Below are 21,449 nucleotides of genomic sequence, written 5' to 3'. Positions count from 1 at the left end.
GATGATTTCCTACTTTTGTCCAAAATACAAAATCTGAACAAACTTGGTTTTCTGATTTACTAAAATTTGAGGAAAATAGACATTTTCTGCAAAAATATAATTAAGTCAAAAACCCAATTTTCTGCCAAAAATAAGTTCGATTAAAAAGTAATTTGACCAGTCCTACCTGACACACTTCGGGAGCTGTAGAGGTAATAAGGCATAATGTTCTGCTTCCAAAAGCCATCAGTTAACACACATTAAAATTAGCAGGTCTCAACAACAGCAGATATTCTTTCACAATAAAGATGTGAACCAAGTCATTTCTTATAACCAGATGAGATATGAGTTATTATTTATTCCTCAGTTCATTATAGGTGGCATAGGTAAAAATGTCTATAGTTAAGCCTGACACTTTCCAAGAGATTTTAAATTAGCACCAGGGGATTGAGGAAACCCAATTAAAAACTACATAAAGCAGTCAAGCTAATTTTTGTCATAGAAAAAATATTATATTAACACATCCTCCTGCCACAAGAATTACATGCACTGGATCTTTAACTAACTAGTTCTAAAGAGTATATTAACAGTAACAAAATATCTCAGGAGAAGATGTCTCTTCCCCATCCTAAATGTCTGATGTCTAAGGAAACTTGAGGGGGGTGGGGAGGAGGAAAGAATGGGTGTAGAGAAACAGCTTGTTGATATTGCACTTGCTCCAAGTCTGGAAACTAAAACTGTGAAGGCTTGTATGTATCTGCCCTTCAGAGAGCTAGATCTTATAAAGTCTAACAAAGCTTATGAGCTAAAATGGAAATAGCCAAAACAACAAAACAAACAATACTCTGGCTCCTGAAGGAATTTTCAGAACGGAATTATTCAGCCAACCTGTTTTGTCCACATCTCCTTCCATGTATTGTGCGGCTCTGGGCATACCAACAAACCCTCAAATAATAAAAGAACACAGGGTTTGTTATATTAATTATTTATATCAACCATATATGTACTCATGCAAGATGCAATACAAGCTGAAAGTGAGTGAGTAAAGGAAATTGTTTTGGGGGGAAGGAGGGCATGTAAATACCTTATAATCTTGATCTGGTAGCATGTTGAGTAAGAAAGTTACCATCTTTTGTGGAAATTCATACTTTATTGTCCAAAATAATAATTCTTCTAGAAAACATTTATGCTTTAAAACATCCATGATGGACTGATCTGCATAAACAGTAGGAGAACAGAGGGGAGTAAAAGACTTCAGAATGACTTTACGTATCACAAAGGACATCCCAACCTTAGTTTATTAATATTCTATCAGGGGTGGCCAATCGGTGGCTCGGGAGCCACATGCGGCTCTTCAGAAGTTAACATGCGGCTCCCTGTATAGGCACCCACTCTGGGGCTGGAGCTACAGGCACCAACTTTCCAATGTGCCAGCGGGTGCTCACTGCTCAACCGCTGGCTCTGCCACAGGCCCTGCCCCCGTTCCACCCCTTCCCACCCCCTCCCCTGAGCCTGCCCTGGCCCTAGCTCCTCTTCCTCTCCCCCCTCATCCTCCCAAACCTCCTGCATGCCACGAAACAGCTGATCGGGGGGGTATGGGGAGAGATGGGGAGGCACTGATCAGCGGGGCTGCTGGTGGCTGGGAGGCACTGGGAGCGGGGAGGGGGAACTGATGGGGGGCCGCTGACGTATTACTGTGGCTCTTTGGCAATGTACATTGGTAAATTCTGGCTCCTTCTCAGGCTCAGGTTGGCCACCCCTGTACTAGATGCAAATATCTAAGAATTAGGAACATCTTAATGCTACTATCCTGCTAATGTTGATTAAAGGGTTTTCTAACACTTGAGGAAAAAAGTTAGCTATCACCAATACTGTATCGAGTATATGCTTGTAATGGTTTCATTCCTGGAGTCATCAGTGGAAGTCCTCAGTACAAATCAGCTGCAGAATCAAGCCCTTATACAGAACGCAATCTATCAACCTTACACTGGGTAGTGACTTACTCTGCAAATAGACACACTGGGTCAGACCTTCAGCTGATGGAAATTGTCATAGTTCCACTGACTTCAATTGAGCTACAACAATTTATACAAATTGAAGATTTAGTCATTGATTTCAGTAGAATTACTGATGGAGTACAGTACTATTCAACAGGAGCAAGTGTGGCAGAATCTGACCCACACTAATTGAATGTTAAAACTGTGACATAAATTAGGTTTAATTCCTAAAAACATATATGATCTTTCTAAAAACTTTTAAAACCTTTAAATAAAATTTAACACTTACATAACATTTTGCCTCTTCCAATCAATTTACATACAAATAATAAATTCTCAAAGCAATCTTGTGAAGTAGGCAAGTATTATCCCAAATCTATACAATGAAAAAACTGATAAATAAAGCAGCGTTGCCAAAAATTATAAACCAAGTTAGTAGTAGAACAGGGATCAAAACCCAGTTTATCTCAACTCCCAGACTCATTATGACTCCACTAAATCACACAGTATCTCCACTGTCCTTCAAAGCTCTAATACTTACTATTCACAGATAACATAGCATGTCCACTCCTACAGTATGGAGAGATTTATGCAAATATGACCATCCTGTACCTATTGGAGTCAACCGGGCTAGGGGAAAGGGAATCTTTCCCCAGAGGAGGGCAAGCAGCAGTAATGCCACCTCTCCCCCAAAGAAGGCAGAGATAAATTCCAACCAGGATTTCATAAAGGCTCCACCAAATCAGGGCAGGCAGTGCAAGAAATGCTGAATCAGTGCATCTCCTGGCCTGGCACTGTTCTCCACCCCTCCAGGCCAGACCCAATCATTTTGTGGAGTGTATTGGATGGCTTTGGGTCCAACAGTGAAGGGGGAATTGCTAACATTTTATGCCACTTTGCCCACTCCAGGTGACCTTACCACCTGCATAGCCAACGTTCCATAGTCACGTACCAGTGGTGGACTCTGTCTTCTATGTTGGAATTTTCAGAAATTGTTAAAATATCACAAGAAATATGAACAATTTAAACTTGAGAGGCATTTTCATGAGGAGTCTCTTTTTCCAATCCAAACAAAGAAGAAAATCTATGTTCTGGAAGCGTGATATCAGAGAATTCATTTTTACCTCTCTTAATCCTGAATATTCCATCAAAAATCACCAGTCGCTTACTACAGCAAGCATGCCACAATAATTTAGGGTCTAATCTTCCTCCCTTTTAAAAAGAAGTGCGTATGAATTTACTACTGATTAACGATGCCGGCTTGACGGCCATGCAGATTGAAATCATCCATCTGCAGAACAGACACAATGATTACGAGAAGTAATGCTTCCGCTCTACTCTGGGCTGATTAGGCCTCAAATGGAGTATTGTGTCCAGTTCTGGGCACCACATTTCAGGAAAGATGTGGACAAAAGGGGGAAAATCCAGAGAAGAGCAACTAAAATGATTAAATCCAGAGAAGAGCAACTAAAATGATTAAAGGTCTAGAAAATATGACCTATGAAGGAAGATTGAAAAAATTGGGTTTGTTTAGTCTGGAAAAGAGAAGACAGAAGGGACATGATAACTATTTTCAAGTGCATGAAAGATTGTTACAAGGAAGAGGGAGAGAACTGTTGTTCTTAACCACTGAGGATAGGACAAAAAGCAATGGGCTTAAATTGCAGCAAGGGAGGTTTAGGTTGGACATTAGGAAAAGCACTGGAATAAATTTCCTAGGGAGGTTGTGGAATCTCCATCATTTGGAGATTTTTAAGAGCAGGTTAGACAAACATCTTTCAGGGACGGTCTAGATAATACTGAGTCCTGCCATGAGTGCAGGGGACTGGACTAGATGACCTCTTGAAGTCCCTTCCAGGCCTATGACTCTAGGTACATTTCAAATTCAAACGCCACATCCTCACTTCCAAGTCTTTCCAAAGCTTTGTTCATGCCTTCATTACTGTTTTCCCTGCAGACATTCCCTTCTCATGCCTTGTGGCTACCCAGTGCTATCTTCCTGTCTTATCACACCCACAAGTAATGGTATAATGTAATTTTAAAGAAAGGGAGGCATTTGTCTCTTGAAAATATCAGTATGGAAGGCATTAACAATTGCCATTAGCACCTTTTCAGAACAATAAACCTATCAACAAAAAGCTTAAAACATGGATATTCTCCCACCTCCAATCCCCTAAATCCTCATGTACTTTGTCAGTCATTCTTCAGATAAAACTCTCATTGACCTCAGTGGGAATTTTGCTTAAATTGAACTAAAGATGGCAGGATGTGGCCCACAGAGAGGAGTGATTTAAAGGCAAGTTATAAATGTGAGTAATTTCAAAGGAGTCTCCATTTGAATATCTATTTCTAATGACACTTCTTTTCATATTAAAGTGTCATTACAGGATCAGTTTACTTTAAGACCAAAAAGGATCAGAGGGAAAGTGTTCTTGTCTGGCCCAAATTACAATTATATTGCACACCAAAATAAAGACAGACATTGTCAGGAACAAATTAAGCCTTCCACTAAGTTTTTTAATTTATTAGCATTTGAAAAACCTTCCACCTAAATACTGACAACACAATGTGTTTTTAGAAGTTCCCTTGCAAAACAAAGGCGATGAATGATCAGCTGACACCAAATACTGAATGGTAGTACTAGCTTCCTCATGAGATGAGAGCTGCAGATTAAAAATACTCACTGACAAGTTAAATGCCTGCGTCACATGCAGTTTCCCAGTGCTTAAAAACAGACTGAGCGTTTTTAGATACAATAAGATACGACACAAAGAAAGCATAATAAATGGAGATCATTACTTCATAATTACCTTTGGTACTGCTGCTTAGTTTCACCCTCTTGCGCTTGCCCACACCTTGGCTTCCATCCTGGTCCTCCTGGAGTAGGGGAAGAGATTACAAAAATCAATAGCTGTACAGAGTTTACTACAGAGAGTAAATACTCTGTAATTCACTTCTGGATTTAACACACCGCTAAAAAACAACAGGAGATCCTGTGCATACTTGCTAATAGGACAACGTTTTATCTGCTAAGGGAACCACAGACTCAATAAAATGCATTAGAAAAATACATTTTAAAAAATGGTTTCCCCAAGGACAACATTATTATGTGCAAGATCAGACATTTTAACTTATTTGATTCATTTTGCTGGCTACTTTACTTTCTTTCTGAAACTAATTGCTCAAAAACGTTTACATAGGTAAAACATCTAGATATGGTACATGTAACTATGAAGTTTAATTTTTATCCCTTTATAGGTAGTTTTTTTGTTTGGGGTTTGTTGTTTTTTGCACGCATGGCCTCTTCTGGCTTTTCCAGCCAAATAACGACTATGAATCTGAGATGGCAACACAAATAATTGAGTAGACATTTTCTAATCAATTTAAATGTTTCTATTCCATATTGAAATAATTTAATTTGTTGGCAGCCAGTTACAATTAGAAGAGTCCTAGCAAATAAAGTAATATTTCAGATATATAAAAGGCACTTGTCATCTGAAGTGCACAGAACGCTTTATAAACAAGCAAGCCAGCCTTACAGAAACCAATTTAGATTAAAAACATGATCACCACCACTTAAATGGGAAAGATGGGGCATAAAAAGAGAAAGTGACATGCAGACAGATATATGAGTTGGGGTTAGGATGCTGGATCCTGGCCTTCAAGTCTACTGTTCTAACAAGCAGATGACACTACGCCCACTATAATATTAGCGAAGCAAGTTAAATATATTTGTCTTCATTAGAGTTTCTGAAATGTGTGATTTCATCCATTTAAGAGGATGAAAGCTACGATCAAATTTGGGGAATAAAGTATCATTTTCTTGAAGAATATTTTCTTCAACTGAAATGTGTTCTGATTATTTGGTCTCCCATGTCTAAGTAGGGGAGGATTAAATCTTAATGGAAAGAGTTGAAGTTTAACAGCAATGCATCCTGAACACTAATCTTTTTAGATTCATCTTAAATACAAAAGGGAAAGTACCTTGCTGAATGCCATCTCTCTCCAATTACTCTCCCATGAACTAAAATACACTTAGAATTCTAAAGGACAAAATAATTCACCACTACTACTTATTCAGGAAAAAAAAAAAAGTCTTACATGAGGAGAAAGCACGATCTTTTCTAACAAACTTATTTTCAATTTTGCTTTAAGGCAAAATTTAAGTTTTGCTTTAGTGTTCTTGATGCAGAGAGTTACTGAACAGTAAGTAATATTTCCCTTGCAGTAATTTGCACTGGAGAAACTGAACAAGGTTAAAAGCTTGTTTATTAAAGTATCTTAGAGTAAATTAACTGGATTTATATTTATAAATGTGTATTTCAGCTCCCACATTTATAAAAGGCCCTTCAGTCTCTTTTTGAGTTGCTAAAAAAACTGAGGGAATCTGGAAGTTATTTTTACCCTCACCCCACATCATATTTACTTGTAATCTCCGATTTGTCTGAAAATATGTCAGACAGATTAAGAAGAAAAATGTACTCATAAATTAAAATTGGTTGTGTTTGTTTATTGTTAATCCTTCTTTCTATAAATGTCTCTAAATAAAAGTCCTGGTTGAGATCAAGTGTGAAAATGCTCACTCATGCTCTTTGAGATTACATTTCAACAGGAAAAAAGAAAAGGAGTACTTGTGGCACCTTAGAGACTAACAAATTTATTTGAGCATAAGCCCATCCGATGAAGTGAGCTGTAGCTCACGAAAGCTTATGCTCAAATAAATGTGTTAGTCTCTAAGGTGCCACAAGTACTCCTTTTCTTTTTGCGAATACAGACTAACATGGCTGCTACTCTGAAACATTTCAATAGGGTAACTGAGAACTTGACTCAGATCCCAGATAGGGTCAAATTTCTCAGTTTTAATAATAATAAATAATAAAAACAACTGCATTCTTAACATAGTTGCTAGTTTGATCTAACATATGGCAATTTGCAGCTTTATACTCGAGACTGGAAAGAAAGAATGAATTAAGTGTCCACAAGGTGTAAAACGCTAACTGACAGGCATATTTCAATTGCTGCTATTCTTTCCCCACTAACCCAAGCAATTCCTTTCCCTTGGGCCTTCCATTCTATTCCCCAACCTTCCTTTTAAACTGTTATACTTCACCCAGAGAAATAAATCCTTTTCCCTTTCCATAGTACCAATATACCTCCCTAGTCCCCATTCATACCCCACCATCCTTTCCAAAAGGAATGCCATATCTGATCCCTCCCCAAACTACCATAATAGCATCACAATAGCAGCTCACAATAGAGCAATCATAAACAAGGAGTGAGTATCATTCTGAATCAAATTCAGAATATTAAAATGAACTTTCTTTTGTTTCATTTCATGTCTCATCAGTAGTATTTCTAGTTGTTATTTCATATTGTGGGGTTGTGTTCGTGTAAAGATATGGTTAAAGAATAGCAAGCAGTACTTTGAAAAATGTCAACTTATAAATAGCACTGCTGAGAGCATAACATGCAGGGAGCTGGTGACAACAGAGTCAAGCATCTGATGTAACTTATTGTAGGTATAAACAAACAATAGATTTTTCACTGCTACACCTGTTCAAATAGATTTTAGGATACACTAATGACTGCTGTCTGTTCCTGTCAGCTGGGACTAAGCTATCATCTGGAAGACTGTTAAAAGTTTTGTAAAAAAAAAAAAAAAAATTAGGTCCATAAAAACAATATTTCAAGCAAGTTAAGAATACATTAATAAAGCAACTCTACAGTGACGTAACTAGTCCCCAACAATTCTCTTTGCCGATTCCAGCTAACCTACACATAGGTTTTTCTCCTTCTCCCCTACCAAACACGATTAGTAAATAAGGCCAGGTCTACACCAGGGAATTTACGTAAGAAAATATTCCCACTGTTGCTATCACCAGCTCAGCTGCAACAGTGTTAGCATCACTGGGATATCTAGTGACTAACACTGCTCACACCCCTTTTAGCATCATCTGTATTAAACCTGCTTAGAACAAGTCTAATTGACATGATGCTGAAAATGACTGCTGGAAAGAGAGAGCCACCTGTGCTAGATATAGCAATTTCCTGCCATACCCTTGGGTGAGCTATTTGAATTAAGTTTAAGTATCTTTGGGGCCCATGGTATTAAATTCATGGTTTATGTATTACTGTGGGCTAGAATTGTATGTAACTTCCTGGTGGGGTGGGGGGAGGCGAGGAGAAGGAAATGTAACAAATGACAGACCTTGGCGTTCAAAGGACTATACCAAACCAAGTACCAAACAACAATGGACTTTTGGAACAAAAAGTGTTAAGTGAACTTCCTGGGGAATATCTAGGGGGAGGTAAATATAAATACCTCACCTCCAATTATGCAAAAATCAAACCTTTTGAAACTATGCTCTGAACAAGCCATTGTCTGCTGATCGCCTGTTACCTGTGGCCAAGATCAAAGCCCAAGCTGTATAAAAGAAAAACTGAACTGTTCATGGTGGTTCTGGTTCTGAATACGAAAAAGTTATGAACTTATAACCCTGGGGGGAAACCCAGTTATGGACTTGAAGCTACCAGAGTCCAAGAATGAAGTCAGGTGACTGCTGGTTAAGTTTTTTAGCACACATGTAGGTTCTTTTAATGTTTTTTCTGTAATGCTTTCACTTTAAAAATAAATTTGCTTGCTTATGAAGAGCTGTGTGGTAACTTGTAACTGTGGGCAATTACACTATTCATAGCCATTAGAGAGAAAGTAAAGTGCAGATGCTGGCCTGTTTAGGCAGGCTGGCTTGCTGGGGACATCACAGTGTAGGCAGGGAAGTGCACAGCCTAGAAAAAGCCAAGTCGGGAGGGAGAGACACATGGGTCACTAATAAGGCTGCGAGTTTGCCTTGGAGGTCACGGATTCCAAGACTTTCTGTGACCTCCGTGACTTCTGCAGCGACCGGTGCGCCTGGCTCAGGAAGCCCCTGCGCCAGTCACACCGGCCGCTGCTGGGGCAGTCTCGGGCCACCACGCTCCCCTCCAGCAGCAACAGAGCTTAGGTGTGGGAAGGAGCAGGGGCACGGGACGGGACGGGACGAGGCGGGCTCTGGGCGGCGCTTACCTGGAAGTGGCAACATCCTCCCCCTCGTTCAGCTGCTAGGCGGAGGCGTGGCCAGGCAGCTCTGCACACCGCCTCCACCCAGAGCGCTGGCTTCACAGCTCCCATTGACTGGAAACCGCGGCCAACGGGAGCTGCAGGGGCAGTGCCTGAAGATGGAGGCAGCGTGCACACGCTGCAGAGCGGCCTGACCACACCTCCGCCTAGCAGCTGAGTGAGGGGGATGTCATCACTTCCGGGGAGCCCCCCAGGTAAGCACCACCCAGAGCCCACCTCACCCCGTCCCGTTCCTCCTCCTAACCCCTTGCCCCGCCCACACCAAAACTCTGCTGCTGCTGGGGAGGAGACATGGAGCCAGGTAGGGAGCCTGGCGGCCCCACCAACACCCGCCCCCCAACACCAGCAGGGGTCCCTGGCCATGCTCTGCTGCCCACCCTCCTGCAAGCACCTGGGCTGCCCTCCCCCACCCCAAGTTTTAGTCGGGGTATATAGTAAAAGTCATGGACAGGTCACGAGCTGTGAATTTTTGTTTACTGCCCGTGACCTGTCCATGACTTTTACTAAAAATACCTGTGACTAAAACATAGCCTTAGTCACTAACCATTACGGCTGAAGACCTAGGAGCCTAGAGTGGGTTCCCTTGTTGGACCACGAGGGGAGAATGCGGGTGGCAGTTACCCTGAACTGTGACATATCTGTGTTGCTTACACCAGTTCAGATGAAGCAGTATTAGCAACAATGGAAATTTTTATTTTTTTTTAAAGTTATTTAGTGGAGCAAGGGCATAAGGATCTGGTCCTGTAGATCCCTACTAACAGTTGTTCTCTCCACTGAACTAGACAGACATACACCAAGTAGTAAAGATTTGCAGGATTTGGACTAAGGTATTCTCTCTGTTTATATATTGTTACATTTCTATTTAATTTCTTTTAAAAAAAAAAAATCTCACCTCATCTGAAGACTCTCCTTGTCCTGATGTTGCTGTAGCACCTGCTAAACCTTTTGAAATAAAAATAAAATAAAGATTTCCTTCACAATTCTTGTACTGACAAGAGACACGTTTTATAAGATTTAATGATCCATAAAGAAACACAAAACATAATCTTAGCTGTAGCCACACTGCCTCATACTGATCTCGTTAGCTCTCACGAGATAAGCAGTACTGGGCTTGGCAGTACTTGGAGGGGAGATCTCCAAGGGATATTCAGGGTACTTGAAGAAGTGATGCTTGTGATTCAGAAGTATATCCCACCATAGTGCTTCAGTGCACTATGCTGGTGGAAAAACATTCTTTCAGAAGGGACAAACTGAAGTCCTGATCAGTTCTGGCCATCAAAAATCCAGGGCACTATTGCAATAATAAGGACTTAACCCAGTTACAGTCCCTAAATTCCAATATGAGTAATTACATCTTGCCTACTTAAATTCCACTAATTCTCTGATTGGATAAGGATTATTATTCACATCCTATCCCTGAAGTACTATGTTTAGTTTTTTTGGTGCATTTTGGCAGTATGTGAAGTGATCCCTATGAATAGTTTAATTCCATGAAGCACTTCAAATACTGTTTAGGACACAAGAAAGAGAAGGTTTTTTTTTTGAAAGCAAGATTTTTTTCGCCAAGATGTTTTTCTACACAAACCTTGAATTGCTAAAGTGCTAGTCCCAGATGCTTGCTCCTGCATACCACATGCAAGTTTATCCTCAGGAAATGCCAGTCCAGAGCCTTTCAAAGCTATGAGGTACTTTTCATGACTTTTCTTTGCACATGCATTTTCTCCAACACCTTGAATATATATTTAAAACAACATTAAAGCAAAGACAAACAAGTATTCAGTTCATGTACTAACACAAAAGGCCTCACTTAATGAGATTCGTTCCAAAAGCATTTATTTTACAAGACTAAAAAATTTTAAAAAAGTGATCCACAATATTTTTAAAAAAAAAAAAAAAACTTGAACAAGAATTAGAGATGCAAGTCTACAACTTGACCCTAAACACACACAAAAGTCAGTTTGCCAGCAGATGAATTTAAATTTAAAATACAAAAGACTTTTCTGATTCTTTACTTTTTCCAAATCAAGAAACATTTTTCTTCTAATCAAGGCACTCATCATTTCTGTTGAAGCAAGATTGCTACCTACTATAATAATTCAGCCATCTTCAGCTTAACAGAAAAGCTTGTTTTGCAATACAAATGAAGGGAAAAAAAAAAAGAGAGACAGAAACTCCAAGTTGGTGGAAATAAAAGGATATTGAAGTGAATTAGGCCTAATATATAAAACTCATTTTAAATTGTCTACATTTTGGCAGAGAATGTTCTTAGAGCATCAAACAGGAAAAAACATAGCCACTTTATTTTTGGATCTCAAAATAAAAAAAAAAGTTGAGTTGAGACCACTGTAGCAGCAGTTAACCAAGATTATTCCCAGAGCTATAGACACGTCCACTCACATCCAAGTTGCTGGTTCACAAAGAAGTAAATAAATTGCACACATTGGATTAAAATCTTCAAAAACAAATGGCTAGGAAAAAAATCAATATTTCTCTAGCGAAAAAAAACGTATGGGGAAATAATTTTGTTTTCAGGTTTTTAAGCAAGCTATTAAACAATGGAAAGGCAAATGCCACAGAGATGACAACATCCTTTTTAGCTGCCCACCTACTAGTGGGCCACAAAAACGCCTCAGGCTGTGCTGTGTTCTACCTCCATGGAGGCTAGGTCTCCACTCATAGAGGTACGTTCCCTATTCCTGCAGGCATATTGCCTTATTCCACACAATCCTCCCCCCGTTGTCCCCCCAAACCAAAAAACAGGCTCTTTCACCTAAGCACAAAATGCATAGGAAGTCTGCTACTCTGTGATGCAGGGTGAGCTTTTCCCCTGCAGAGTAAAAATTATTAAACTTCTTTCATTCAAAAGAGATTGTGCTTGGCTCCCAAAAGACTTTTCCCTTAAAGCACGAAAAAGTCAATTTGGGAGAGAGGAGAGGGCAAAGTACTTTTCAGCAGTATTCCTAAGTATTTCTCTTTCAGACAGAAGACTGCTGTCTAAGAGTTTTGCCCTCCTTTAACCCACAGCTGCTCAAGATAATTAACTAACTTAAAGCCAGAGTAACTCCTATCTGCTTTGTAGTCATACAGAAGTAGGTTAGAGAGACTCAAAAATGAAAGCAGCAAGCCACAGAAAGCAGGGAGTTCATTTGCATCAGGTCTCCCTAACCAGTAACTGTGTAACATTTTGGGCTGAGTGGGAGGGGGAGCATCAGAGAAAGAAAATAGGTGGCTTATGTATCAGGCTATTTTTAGTGTGAACAGAATACCCCACAGTCTCAGGCAGCAACAGGTATTCTTTATGAGAGCAGGTCCTAAAATAAAATATGAGGCATTTATGATCATATGTTTTTATGGTAATTAAATGTTAGTTAAGTCAGCTCTGTTCTTGATCTTAGACCAATTATAAAAATCTTTATTGAAATGATATGTCCTTATAAAAATACTTGTGCCACAAAAGACCCTACTCCACAGTTCTTACATCAGCAAAATTCCCATCGGCTTCTCAAGCCCTAAAAATAGCAATCAACTCAGATGACAATTTATAATTATGCTTATAATTATTTTTCTGATCTTTTTGGTGACATCAGAACAAAAGAATACAGTACACTGGCCTGATAATGAACAAAAATGGCTTCAATTTAAATTCCTAATAATTTCAACATTCATTAACAGGAATATGCATGAACTCACCAGAGCTCAGATCTTTGTAGAACTGTTGGTTTGTCAAAACCTGGGTAAGGACTGATCGCATTGCTCCTCCCATTTTGGTCAAGTCTTCTAGAAAGGAAACATGAGGCTCCAACATCTGAAGGATTCTGTGAAGGTCTTTTTCTGATGGCAGATCAAGAGCTGGAAACCCAATAAAAAGAAGTTTAAGGAAGAGAAAGACAATTGTTTCATTTTATTTTTATTGTTTCAATAAAGCATTGTACTGAACATTTCAGTAGATTAAAACACTAGTTATGTCACCAGTAAAATGTGTTTATAGACAGTCTGGTCTCACTTAAGAATTATCCCCACTTGACAAACATACAACATGAGATAATTGGATTTATTATCAAGAGAGATCCACGACTGAAACAACAGGGACACTACAAGTTAGTACTATGATGCAAAGGCAATAATACAAATACATAGTGAGCTTATAGAGCAAAATGAATGGCCATAGCCAGTGCTGTCAGTACAGTACAGACTTGTTTACGCGCGAATCCACTTAACGAGCAGTAGCACCATGCCTCCCAGTGCTACCTATTTAACATGCGAGACTGGTTAACATGCGGTACAGGAACTTGCTATGTAGTGCTACAGATTTGGTCACCAACTCACTGACATAGAAATCGACAGGAAGTGCGGAGCAGAAACGTGTTGTACGTCTTTACCGATATTGGTAAAGATGTATCACGCACGCTTAGTCATTGTCACGCTAGAGAGAGATATATAATATATAGTAGTTATATAGTAATATATATACTACATTAGAAAATTTTAACCGTAGACCTAATATAATGGCAGAGGGCAAGCGTCAGTGTTCCTACACTGTAGAAGAAAAGCTAGCTGCAATAGATCGAGTAAATAGCGGAAAAACCCAGGCCAAAGTTTCAAAAGATATTGGGATTGCCGAATCTACTCTCCGAGGATGACTAAAAAACGAATCTAAACTGAATGGCTTTGTACAAAATATCGATTCTGCCGCGGAGCTTAAGCAAAAACGTGTGCACTATTCAGCAAAACCCACAGTAGACAAAGTCATGCGCACGGAGTTTGCTCAGGAAAGGCTGAAAGGAATGCCGCTAAGCGGGCAATTCTTCAAGCCCAAGCGACAAAATTTGGAAACTTGGAAACTTAACGGGGGATGAATCATTCCAAGTCAGCAAGGGGTTTATAAGTCATTTTAAAAAGCGTCACGGCATAGCGCAGGTATCGATTTCTGGAGAAAGCCGATCAGCTGATGAATCGGCTGCAAACGCGCTTCCCACCGAGTTAAAATCTATTTTACAAAATAAAGACCACCACGAAGAACAACTTAATAATTGTGATGAAACAGCTTTATTTGCAAAACTGCTACCTGATAAGATGTTAGCCTTTAATTACAAGACACAGAAAACAGCTGGATTTAACAAGATAAAAGATCGTGTGACTCTTCTTTTTTGTAGTAATTAAGACGGGCAGCCATAAGCTTGCCCCTGTTCTCGTTGGCCATTTTCATAACCCTCGCTGCTTTAACCACCTCAGCAGAGCCAAACTGCCAATAATATAGCCTAACAGCAAAAATGCTTGGATGACTCGACACATTTTCGACGATTGGCTTCGAGTTTATTTGACCGCAGATGCTTACGAACAGCTAGAACAAAGCTGTTATGGAACCAAAGCACTTTTCCTACTTGACAATTGTCCAGCCCATCCTCCAGCTGGATCACTGGTACTGAGCGATGGAAAAATTCGAGTGACATACCTACCATTCAAAACAACAGCAAAAATTCAACCTTTAGACCACGGCATTATTCAGAATTTTAAAAACAATTATCGACGGGAGCTGATTTAGGCGATCGTGTCGTGCACGTCTTCAGGCATTTCCAAATTCCTGAAACAGTTAAACATGAAGGAATTTATTTATTTAGTTAAAAAAGCTTGGGACAGAGTAAAACAAAAGTCCATTGAAAACTGCTGGATGGAGGCGCTCGGTGATGCCTTTTCTGTCAAAGACGGCTCAGACTCGGAAAACTCCAACAGTGGCACTGATTCAGAGCCAGACTTTGAAGGATTTTCGGAAGAAGACGTCCCACAAACATGCACGCAGACAAAAGAGGATAAAGGTAAACTTCTCTTTCAAATGATAAAAGATTTTAGTTTGGACACGCCGCCGGAAATCAATACCGAGTGAAGATTGCCTGACTTCAGAATTTCTGTCCGAGGAAGAAATATTAACGGGCTGCGAGGCTACGTCGGGCCACGAAAGTGATGGCGAGGATGTTATTGAAAAGGTCAAAATTTCGCCCACAGAAGCCCTTAGTGCTGTAGAAACTGTTGTAAGATTTATGGAGGAGCAAATGCGGAAAATATCTAAATCATTCATCTGCAGACTTCATAAGAAAGAAAAAAAATGCAAGCCAAAAAGAGCAGAAAATAACGGCGTTTTTTCCTAAATGAATCATAGATGCTTTTTTCAGCATGGCCCTTTTAACCCACGGTCCGTTAACAAGCGGTCGTGACGGCTTGACTCCCGACATCCGCGCGTAAACGGGTCTGTACGTATATTACTTTCAAAGAAATAAGATCGCTATACAATAGAAAATCATGTTTGACTGAACTATAACCACATGAATCATGTGTATGTCAATATCTCTCCACAAGATGAAATTTCTGTTTTTCAATTTGTTTTTTAAAAAAAAAAAATAAGAAACTACATACAAAAAGCTATGTTAAAAGAATATTACGATTGTTTGTGAAACCTTAATTTTGTTCCCTTGTGCGTAAGCATTACAAGACACCTTAATTACACTTTTAAAAAAAGTAGTGTTATGGAGAATGGTTAAGACTGAACAGAGCTTTCTGTTAAAGAGAGCATTTTTCAAAATGCTTTAAAATCCACATTTCATAGTTCAGGGCAACTGCACCTGTATTCCCTCTCCAGAGTCCAAGGGCACCCACTTTAGGCTCCTAGCTAATCAGGAATCACCTCTTGTGGGAAGTGACCCGCATCTTTCTCTCTCTCTCTCTCCTGACTGGGAGTTTTCCAGGCTGCATACTTCCCTGCCTAAACTGTGATATCCTCAGCAAGCCAGATTGCTTAAACAGGCCAGCATCTGTACTTTGCTTTCTCTCCAAAGACTATGAATAACTAATTGCAAGCACTCAAAAAACACATAGATCTTTATAAGCAAGCCAATTTAAAATGAAAGCATTACAGAATTTTTTTAAAAAAATAATAAAATAACCTGCATGCCAGTAAGTTTACCAGAGATTACCCCCTCTCCCTACGTTTTAACAAGATCTTTGGTAGGAGTTAGTCCTTCAAACCCTAAAAAAGGGTTTTTCTGTGGTTACAAGTTCATAACAGCCTGAACTCAGAACAAGAAACACCAAAAATAGTTCAGTCTTTGCTTTATACAGCTTGGGCCTTTGATTTCAGATTCCAGGAACAGGTAATTGTAGGCCTGGCTTGACATGAGTAATTGGACATGAGTGAGGTCTCATGTCTTGAGAGAGAAAATTAGGGAGGTAAATGGATCAGCAGGTTGGAATCAGAATGTCTGTACTAGCTAAGACAAGGGAGATGTCCATTGTAAATGGTTTCCTGGGTCAGAGAAGTCGGGAACATAAAGATGAGGTAAAGAGTAAGTAATACATGGAGGGTGCATGGACAGAGGATGCTGCACAGGGATTGGTTCCTACAAAGTAACCAAGCCAATCCCAAAATATGTATTGCAATGTATCGTAAATGCAGTGCAATGTGTAAATGTATATAAAGGAAGAGGTCTGCTGTACAACTGTGTATATGTGGTATTCCCTGTACCCACCCCTATGCTTGAAACTGATCAACTCAAGTGTAGTTTGATTGTATGCCAATAAAGAAATGAGTGATGAGTTCGGAGTCGAGCTGAATTCTTGGGGAACTAAGTAAAGAGGTCTTAGTGAAACCCCAACAGTAATCAGCAGACAGTGGCCCTCTCTTTGGGGTGTAGCTTCAAAAGGTTTGATTTTTGCACAAAGTGGGATATTTGCATTCACTTTCCCCTAGAGATTCCGAAGAAAACTGCACGACACTGTCCCAAAAGTCCATTCTTATCTGGCCCATTCAATTATAATGTTCAATTACAGTCCTTTGAAGCTCACAACACTTCCCCAGGCTCATATATCCCATCTCCTCCCTCTTCCCGCCCCCGCCCCCCCCGTCCCCAAAAAGAGGTTACATACAATTCTTCCCACAATAATACATAAACTCTGCATTTAATACAATGGACTCCAAACACACAAACTTAATTCAATAAGATTCTTCAAGGATATTGCAGGAAATTGCAATATCTCTCTCACCATGAACACAGGGAGCCTGTTATGAAATCTGATATGCCACAACAAGGATCAGCATAGACTTTATAGTGCAAGTTTAGCACAATTCTGTCAAAAGATTAAGGAGATACAGCCTACCCAAAAGTGAGCTGCTTTAAATTGTCAAAGTGCTCTGAAATACACAATACCCTCTGTTTACAGGAAGGGCACAAACCAGTGCAAGGCAAACTTAACTCCACATTACTGAAGTTTTTTGGCAGTGACTAAAATTAAATTGAGCTCACCAAGTACTGGCTCATTGCACGTTCGCGCGCGCACACACACAACAGAGCTCTGATCCTTTCAACATGTGGTTAGGAAAGGATTCACTAGGTTCAGCATGTTGGATCATATTAAAGAAGTTCTCTGTTAAAATCACAAATGAGTGTGATTTTTCATAGTTTAAATTCCAGGGTATTACTAATTAAGAAGTCTCTTGGTTTTTAGTACTGTTTCTCTCCCTCTATGTGTGAAACTTGCAAGCTGTTAATTGTGTTAGTACATTCTAAGACAGAGTCTGTTCTCAAAGCAATTCTTTGTAACAACAACTACTCACACAGAGAGAGACTCAAAGCAATACTCTGTAACAACAGAAACAGCACCCAGAGACTCCCCGCCCTTTTGTTGTATTCATCTCGCTTTGTTAACAATTGTGATTAAAACAGAGATAGAGGATGTATGTGGATGGATGCTTGGTGTGGATAATAACTGAATGATCAAGGAGGTGCCAGCCTAAGAATCCAGTGTCCATCGGCTGAAGAAGGCGTCAAGTGGAAATAACCAGAGGACCCTCAGAGGGCAGACTGGAATCCACCCAACAGCCTCAAGAATGGGAGAACCAAAGAACAAGATAACATCTGGCAGCACGGAGCCGTCAGGAATGTGCCATCTGCTGATTGATTCAGCAACAGCATGATGAAGCAATTCCCATAGACTGGCATAGGAAGAAATTCCTAAAAAAATGGACTCTAGAAAGCGAGAAGTTTGGGGTCTGATTCTGCAAACCAACTTCCAGGAGCGTCAGATGAGCATCTGACAAGGCCCTGCTCCCTCCTCATGCCCAGGCCACTTGGCCCGTGGCTTGGCATGAGCAACTCTAAAGCTGGTAACTATGATAACAACCTTGCAGAACCTGTGTGTGTATGAATGAATGTGTGAATAAATATGAGATTGAATGTTATAGCTATAACTAACTGCTTACTATGATTCTTTCTGTATTCACAATAAATGTGGTATTTTGCCTTTTCCCCTTTAATAAGATCCTGCTGGTTTTTATTTTATTGGTTTCAGAGTAACAGCCGTGTTAGTCTGTATTCGCAAAAAGAAAAGGAGTACTTGTGGCACCTTAGAGACTAACCAATTTATTTGAGCATAAGCTTTCGTGAGCTACAGCTCACTTCATCGGATGCAACCAATGAAGTGAGCTGTAGCTCACGAAAGCTTATGCTCAAATAAATTGGTTAGTCTCTAAGGTGCCACAAGTACTCCTTTTATTTTATTGGTATAACAAGCACAGACTAAAGTTAGCATCTTCACAAAGAATCATAATCAAGAGACAGCGACATAAACCATGCTATCCACATGCAAATTCAAACATACCAGGTTCATTATATCCTTCTCTTAAGTACTGAATAAGACTAAAGATGAATTGTGGAAGAACTAGTTCTGACATCATCAACAAGTCTTTTGGGACACAGGGAACATTTGAACTTGATTTCATCCGGTGGCGCTGACAAAACCTATAAGACAAACAGGGAAAAAAAACTAAGTTAGCCAAGTACCAATACAGTTCAGAACACGTATCTGAAAAACAAAACAAACAAAAAAACCAAACCCTGAGCCACCACTATTTTCAATTCCCCTTACTGATCTGCACACTTACATGCATAAAAGAGGGTACCACAGAATAGGTATTCTGTACAAAAGTTAGTTACGATGAAGATATAATTGTGTTCACATCCTCCCTGCCATATCCCCAGTAAATCATAAAATAAAGTTGAGATATTCTTTCAGAAGTTAATCAGAACATAGGGTGATTTTCCACATTATAAGCATCTTCCAAAGAACTGGGAAGAGAACACTGTCATGGTATTTCTCATAATTAAAATGTGTTTATGCCCGCCATCCAAAATAGAAGTTGAAATGTTTTCCTCCAGTTAATCTATACTGGTTTGCTGTATGGATATTGGTAAGCACTGAGCTGACACAAACACCTCTTTGAAAGCATTAAAACATTTGTTTTGAAAGGGAAACACACTTATGATCACAGACAGTTAAGAAAAATCTTAAAATCAGACATGGGACCTACCAACTTTCAGAGTCTTTTCAACGGAGAACAATTCGATATTTTATTCTCTTTGCTAAATCTGGATATTACAAGTTTGTATGTCTTGTTCAGTGTGTGTAAAATAGGAGGGGAAGATTGTCACCCCACTACAACATGCACAGGACCGATGTACAGGAACCCCACAAACACTGGGTCCAGCCATGGGAGGATTCCCCTGGCACAGGAACTACAGAAGACAGCCATGAGGCTTATGGGGCTGACATAACTTAGACAGGCAGCCAGGGTTGTCTAAGTTGCACCAGGAGTCCCAGAGCACCCCATAATTAAGGGGACACAAAGGTGGCCTCAAGCCTCCATTTCCCACCTTTCCACCTGGCCTCTCACTGTCTGAGAGGCAAAGCACAGGATCACACCCTGAGTCTTGATGTTATTTTAGTTCACGAATTTTCAGGCTTAATTGGGCGGGGGAGGGGGAGAGAAATAATCCTAAAGTATGTCTGTCCCCCACCTCCTACCAATATTTAATTTAACTGGGGGAAATCTAACTACACATCTCCACTTAAATCCTTCTGTGAAATACCTGAATCTCTACACAGCCAAAGAGAAGGACTAATCCTTCAGACCTTTAATCACAGAAGCAGGCTTGCTGACGTCAGCAGAACAACTTGTTTGAGTGTAAGGATTCACATCAGGCCCTATCTTTGACTGTGTAGCAATTCAGAGATATCTACAAAAGAATAATAGGCTGATCCTGCATCAACTTAACTATGCATATTGCTTAATAAAAGCCACTCCTCTTGTCCTTGTTGGGAAGCCCTGCAGATGACAGAACCGCAAGCCTGCAGGATTCCTTAGGCAACAGGTGTAATCCAAAGTCCACTGAAGTCAATGGAAAAACTCCCACTGATCTCAATGGGCACTGAATCAGGCCCACTTGCACTCTGCCAGGTTAGTGTTACCAAGGGTCTTCGAATCACACATCTGGGATATTTACCCAGACCAGAAAAAAAAAAAAAAAAGGCCAAAACCATGGGAGGAGGAGTCTAAAAATACATGGTTTAGAAACAGTAAATTTGATTTGACAGTGTCACTTAGCAATAAACAGCTACTCATGTTTATCATCATCATCTATTGATGTATCACTGACAAATGGCTGTGCCTGAATATGCAAGTTATTTTCTATAGTCATACCCTCATTGAGAAATTGGCTATACCACCACTTTAGGAAGAAACTCTGTGTTTTCTATAGAAGATTCTTCAAGAAGGAGAGGCTCAAAAGAACCAATTCAGGTCTTATAGTGAAACACAGTAATACAGGAAGGGACTTAGAAAAAGAAAAATCAGGTCTAAGGAAGCGGGTATCAGACTTTTAGGCCACAAATAGAGAGGCTGTCCAGTCCAAGGATCAACTGTGCATTCAGACAATATACAAATATTTCCCAGCTCACAGCAGCCCAGCTTTCAATAGCTGCACCTTCACAAGAGTAAATGTTCTCTCTTTTTCTATTACTCATTTATTTTCTCTTTCATTGAACAAATAATGCATTGCTTAAGTGCAATTATAGTCTGTTGATTTAGAGAGCTACAACTATTGCTTGTTCATCCCTGGGAACAAAAGTGCCCTCAGAGGAGGAAGACAAACCAGGTGAAGTGTCTGTGGTCTAGTGTCTGTGGGTTAGTTAAACAGAAAGCCAATGAAAAGGAATTTACAAACAGATGCACTCTGTACTCATGAGTATTGCTGCCTACAGATGGAGGTCCACACTGGCAGAAAATGAACTCCGAGTAACCTTTTGGTTGGAGGATCAGTACCTCATTTAGAACACTAAGATATACAGTTTCTCTTTTCTCCCAGCTACAGCCTTTTTATGAGGCTTTTCCAAGGCCAATCAAAAAATTTGTAAGATTTAAAGGCACACCGGCAATTATAAGGTGATTATTTTAGAATAATGTATATTTTATATCCTCATCACTTTAATCAGTCCGCTGTACATTTTTATGTTCCTCAGATGTATTTTTGTAG

The 21,449-nt window shown here is 39.8% G+C and overlaps 1 protein-coding gene across 3 annotated transcripts in view; it reads right to left on the bottom strand.

The window, feature by feature from the left end:
* The window catches only part of UBR3 (ubiquitin protein ligase E3 component n-recognin 3), a 209,644-nt gene that overhangs the window by 163,022 nt on the left and 25,173 nt on the right, over window positions 1-21,449 (bottom strand). For 2 of the 3 annotated variants that reach the window (XM_074967530.1, XM_074967531.1), the window contains exons 2-7: window positions 18,739-18,878; window positions 12,784-12,942; window positions 10,679-10,822; window positions 9,986-10,035; window positions 4,787-4,853; window positions 1,064-1,194 (exon numbers count right to left, since the gene is read on the bottom strand). In XM_074967530.1, the coding sequence (XP_074823631.1) occupies window positions 1,064-1,194; window positions 4,787-4,853; window positions 9,986-10,035; window positions 10,679-10,822; window positions 12,784-12,942; window positions 18,739-18,878 (691 nt within the window). The remainder of the gene's footprint in view (window positions 1-1,063; window positions 1,195-4,786; window positions 4,854-9,985; window positions 10,036-10,678; window positions 10,823-12,783; window positions 12,943-18,738; window positions 18,879-21,449) is intronic. The other variant, XM_074967532.1, reaches the window with a different exon arrangement.

This window comes from Natator depressus, chromosome 11, assembly GCF_965152275.1.
Source record: "Natator depressus isolate rNatDep1 chromosome 11, rNatDep2.hap1, whole genome shotgun sequence".
NCBI classification, from domain to species: domain Eukaryota; kingdom Metazoa; phylum Chordata; order Testudines; family Cheloniidae; genus Natator; species Natator depressus.
The sequence above is the reverse complement of the archived record's forward strand: the minus strand, read 5'-3'. Positions and strand labels throughout refer to the sequence as shown.